At 38.8% G+C, this 5,132-nt stretch overlaps 1 protein-coding gene across 2 annotated transcripts in view; it reads right to left on the bottom strand.

The window, feature by feature from the left end:
* Positions 1-5,126, bottom strand: part of LINS1 (lines homolog 1) — a 17,834-nt gene extending 12,708 nt beyond the window's left edge. For both annotated transcript variants that reach the window (XR_001862685.1, XM_008637734.2), the window contains exons 1-4: positions 4,745-5,126; positions 1,187-1,705; positions 1,000-1,089; positions 5-146 (exon numbers count right to left, since the gene is read on the bottom strand). Coding sequence is in view for 1 of the 2 variants with exons in the window: in XM_008637734.2 (XP_008635956.1) it covers positions 5-146; positions 1,000-1,089; positions 1,187-1,585 (631 nt within the window). In the remaining variant the exon portion in view is untranslated. The remainder of the gene's footprint in view (positions 1-4; positions 147-999; positions 1,090-1,186; positions 1,706-4,744) is intronic.
* Between the last annotated feature and the right edge of the window lie 6 nt (positions 5,127-5,132).

The raw sequence follows: 5,132 nt of genomic DNA, 5'->3' as shown, positions 1-5,132 counted from the left end.
GTACCTGCTCTGGGGACCAGCGCGTCCTTCAGCGTCTCCTTGAGAATCGCCACCAGAGTCCACAGGCAATCGGCCACCCGGGCATTCCCGGGGAATCCCAACAGCGTGTTCAGGCTAAAGCTGAGCCACGTGACATTTAAGGCGTCCTAAGAAAAATAATTCAAAAACCAATCACGTATGCTTTCAGTTATTATGCAAATTACATTAAATCATAATACAATGATTTAAAATTGTACATTAAAAAGATTCAAATGGAGGCACAGACAAAACACAGGTAGAAATAGTGTCTGTCCTGTGCCATTAATTAGGCCTTTAATTACAAATGTGAAGCAACATATGCATGCAATAGAAATTATCTGTATGTTCCAAAAAGGGAAAACCAAACCTCCTAATGTCATGTGACCTACCCAAAATCAGATAGTGCTGTAGACAGACCAGATCTGAATTGATAATTCCCAGACAACTTGGCAAGAAATATTACAAACATAGTTATGAAATAAATCTGTGTTCAGGATGCTACTATGGAGACTGCAATACATATTCACTAAATATACAGCAAATTTTAAAAAACATCAAGTAATTGGGATATTCAAACAAGAAGATACATCAAAGCATTTGATTAACTTCCAAGAGGTTATTACTTATTTTTATCTACTGCATCACCCAACAGATACCAAGGAACTGTAAAAATACTGAGTCTAGATCATTATTTTTTTTTTTAATATCTGTATTGCAACCTTAAAGAGAATATTTCTTGTCATCTACACATATTTTACCTTAAGAGTTTCATAAAATTCCCGATTTTTACAAAGACATTCCACACTTCTGCTACACAAGATCTCCTTGCTTTCCATATTCCACGCTACTCCTAACACAGTTGACAAAGTTTCTCAGAAAATATAACACAACAAAAACTTGGCTGTAGAGTCAAATGGAACAACCTGCAGGCACAGATTCACTAAGCCATTTTTTTGAGCTGTGAAGTGATGCCACACTCACCTCTTCCTTCAGCTGGAAATACACAAGAGATGCTAAAGTTTGTGAGGCCATGTGAGATAACAGCCGATCGTTACAACCAAGCAGGTGAATCTGGAGATAGGTAAAAAAGGAAAAATGTCTAAGGCACATTCCTTTTTAGTCTTCCTCTGTTTATAAAAAAATCTTCCAGAAGTTTACAAAAGCTTACCAATTTTGAGTCAATTTTTGCCTCCTTCAGAAGAACAAAGATTTCACAGTACTTCTTTCTTGTGTGGAGTTCTATTTCCTGGGACTCTACTTTCGCCACCATCATCTTAATCAAGGTTAACTGGAGCAGCATCACCTCTCGTGGGCAGAACGAGGAGCTCATGTTTGCAAAGCTGTTTGATAAATCATCTGTTGCAGGGACATCTGACATATCAGTGTCCTGATGGCTCCTAACACCACCAGCAGTAGATGGCAGATGATTCTGATGACAGGATTCATCTCCTTCTGGTGGCTGCTCAACACACAGATTAATTAAAGAGGAATAATGATGGCTTTCCCTTGCTAGGGGAATGCCTGCCAGGACATCCTTATACATCTGCTGCAGGAGAGAGATCTTCATTATGAGATCATGCAATATTCCAGAAAATGCTGTGTGTCTTCACTGATAATTCACTGCAAATCAGCTTCCAAGTTATTTTCATCCAGTAAGAGAAACAGAAGCACTTCTCTTCTAAGTTACCTATAAACAAAATATTTTGCTGTTACTTTGCAAGCAACTAGAAAATATAAAAGTATAACACATATTTTTAGAGTTAATGCTACCATTATTACACTTATTTTGAAAATGCAAATTCAGCTGCACCAAACTGTCTCAGTGAGATATTAAAATGAAGAATTACCATGCTGGGAAGAAGTTCACAGTTCCAGTATTATGCTACCAACACCAAAATTAATTTGCTGGAATTAACAAAACCAAAGGTGACTATTACTAAGGGCTACTCCTAAAGATACGAGAACTTGGATCAAGTCTCTCTCTACATTGCTAAAACTACTAGAATCTAAAATCTTTTGTGACAGTTGCCTCCAAAAACAGGCATAAAATTTCAGCTGCAAATTTTCCTCCGAATTGGCAACATTCATTGCTCCACTGGGGCTGGAACTGGCATCAGCTCTCAAAAAAATGGAAGCCAAAGGACAAGTCTTGACTTTTGCTGCACACAGACTCAAGGTGGGCTGACCTCAAGGGCACAGGGACTCAGAAGTTGAAAATTAAAAAATAATTTAAAAACAAAGTGTAAAATTTATTAAGAGCCAATAAAAACACTTACACATAATCAGGAAAAGTGGAAAAAAAGGTCTTTATCCCCATGTCAGTGGAAGATAACTTTCAATCACAGCACTGGAATATTTGCTATAGCTTAAAATGAAGCGCTATTAAGAATTCAAATCTCTGCATGAAGTGTGAACACCTAAGCCCTCAAATTTTCTATCCAGTATGTAAATGGCCAGACAGATACCCCATCTTCTCAGAAAAAGAAAACAAACCAAACCTTAAGAACATCAGGGTTTCTTTTTCACCTACATTAAGAATGACATTCATCTGTAATATTTATCTTTTTAGAGCTGTTTTAACATGCTCTGTAACCAGACCTCTTTTAAGTAAAACCAACAAACAAACTCATTACCTGTATCTATGGTGAAGTTAGGAGTGGAACTTAAGTCACTTAAGAGTCATTTTCATACTTTTTTTCATACTTTGCATACTTTTTGGATCCCCATCTCTAAGTCTGGCATAATCAACCAGGTAGAATTCCAGGTAGAATCCTGCATCCACCTGTAGCTGGGTTTTACTTAAATACATTTCCCCTTTCTTACCAAAGGAAGAAAACAGTTCAGCCTTCCAACCAGTAAGAAATCCTAAACATCTTCTCATCTGTGTATCAATTCCACCTGCATTTGTCATCAGGCCAAATATTTTAAATTATTACTTGTTTTTAGCAGAATATTAGAAAACAATGAAATTGTACAAGTCAGTATATGGGGCATTTTTGTTCTAGCTTATAATCTTCCTAAGTTTTTAAAACAACATAAAACATTGAGCATTACACCTTCGTTTTTACAATCTAATTTTTAAACTGCAACTGAAGCATGTATTGACAAAATGGCTTCCCAAAGGCACAAAGGATTAGAGGTAGACCAAGATATGCTACCCTGACTCATCACTTCTCCCACCATCAGGAAGCATTTCCTTCAGAAAAGAAGCTAAAATCGGAAGTTGCCTGCAGGAGTGATCTACAATTCCCTCTGGTGTGGTATTTTTAAAGACACATTCAGCAAGGGCTGACCTGAAAACTCCAAAATGTTACAGCATGTTCCTCACCTGATAGAACCAACCCTTCCCCCATCCTTTCCCACACTCCACATTTTGGATGTTAAGAATAAATCTGATATTTCAGGCAATAAATTCCCTCTTCATTTGCAGAATCTATTCAGAATTCTACTTGAGGTGGAAATTTATGACATGAAACCTTATAAAATCTCTTCAGAAATCACTCTGAATATTTTATATAGTTATTGTTCCTATCTTTGAGTTTTATTTCTTCCTAAATGAATACCTAATAAAGTAAAATTATCTCAACACATTTAGTTCTGTGTTTGAGATCAAATTGAATTATCACCTTCTGTGGTAAATGAACAGATCTCATGCACAAATTCACATGATCCAGCACGGTGGTTAAGACAGAAAGATTCAGAACTTTTCTAGGACATCCACTGCGAGATTTCACCTTCACCACACAATATTGGCTGTGCCTTCCTGGATCCTTCCATAACACATTTATGTTCCACCATTTATTTGCAGAACACTTTACAAAAGCATCTCTAAGGTATGTCTCACTCACACATGACAACAGATCACAAACATAAGTCAATGAAGGAAATTAAAAGTTAGGGGGCCTATTTTGAAGACATTTACTTCAAAGAGGGAGAAAATATGAGACAAGGACTAAATTTGTTTCAGACACAGCACAAGAGTGAAAAGCTCAAAGCTGAAGAGTAAAGAAGTGACAAACTCCAACCCTTATTTGTATTATTTATCTGAGTTATTCATGACAGCATCTAAAAACCAATTAAGGCAACGCCTCACAGAGCCAGACTCCTGCATAAACAACAGGAAACAGTTCTAAAAACCTTATATATAGACTGATCATGCAAAAGACAGGAAGGAAAACTATGCAGAAGGTAAGAAACAAAAAAGGGGGGTGTGTGTTATTTTCATGATTAATAATGCTTCAAAATCAAAGTCAAACACTGCTCTTCACTTATATCTCTGAGTTATTGCATGTCATTATAAGCCATTGCGTTAGTAAAAAAAAAAACCCAACCAAACAAACCATGACATCAACGTTAGTCCAGTCAAATTACAAAGAAATCCTTCCCTGTGAGGGTGGGGAGGCCTTGGCAGAGGTTGCCCAGAGAAGCTGTGGCTGCTGCATCCCTGGGAGTGTCCAAGGCCAGGTTGGACGGGGCTTGGAGAAACCTGAGATAGTGGAAAGTGTCCCTGCCTATGGCATCGGGTGGAATGAGATGAGCTTTAAGGCCCTTTTTGGGAGAAAAACTATCCAAAACCCCACCCTATTTTCATTAAAAATTAAATCTGATGAACCAAAATGAAACATCAGTTCATGACTTTTGGGTGTGAATCTGAAGGCTCTGGATCTCCTTACAATGAAATGATAATAGCATTAAAGAAATAAAATACACTTTGGACTCCTTGTACCTGCAGTGACTTCGTAGGCTCATCTTTCAATAAAGAATAAACTTCTTCTCAGTGCTGAAATACTGTAAACGCCTCTAAATTAGTGTAATTTCCTTCCAGAGTTTGCAAATAACCTGAGCTGTGCAATCCCTGCTAACTCTGACACTAAGCACGCCAGATGCTTTGACTGCAATTCTGCCGAGCGCCTTTAGTCACTGCTGGCAGGAGCACACCCGGTCCCGCCTCACCAGCCCCTCATCGCACCGCTCACAGCGGCGCTTCAGCACTGCCAGCGCCGGGCGCTCACCGGAGCCCTCACCACACGCGACACTCGGGGCTGACATAGCGAGCACGGAGGCACCGCTTCTCCAGAGCCTCCACAGCCCCATCCTGCCGGACTGAGGACAGC

Source organism: Corvus brachyrhynchos, unplaced genomic scaffold, assembly GCF_000691975.1.
Source record: "Corvus brachyrhynchos isolate BGI_N302 unplaced genomic scaffold, ASM69197v1 scaffold200, whole genome shotgun sequence".
In the NCBI taxonomy this organism is placed as follows: domain Eukaryota; kingdom Metazoa; phylum Chordata; class Aves; order Passeriformes; family Corvidae; genus Corvus; species Corvus brachyrhynchos.
The sequence above is the reverse complement of the archived record's forward strand: the minus strand, read 5'-3'. Positions and strand labels throughout refer to the sequence as shown.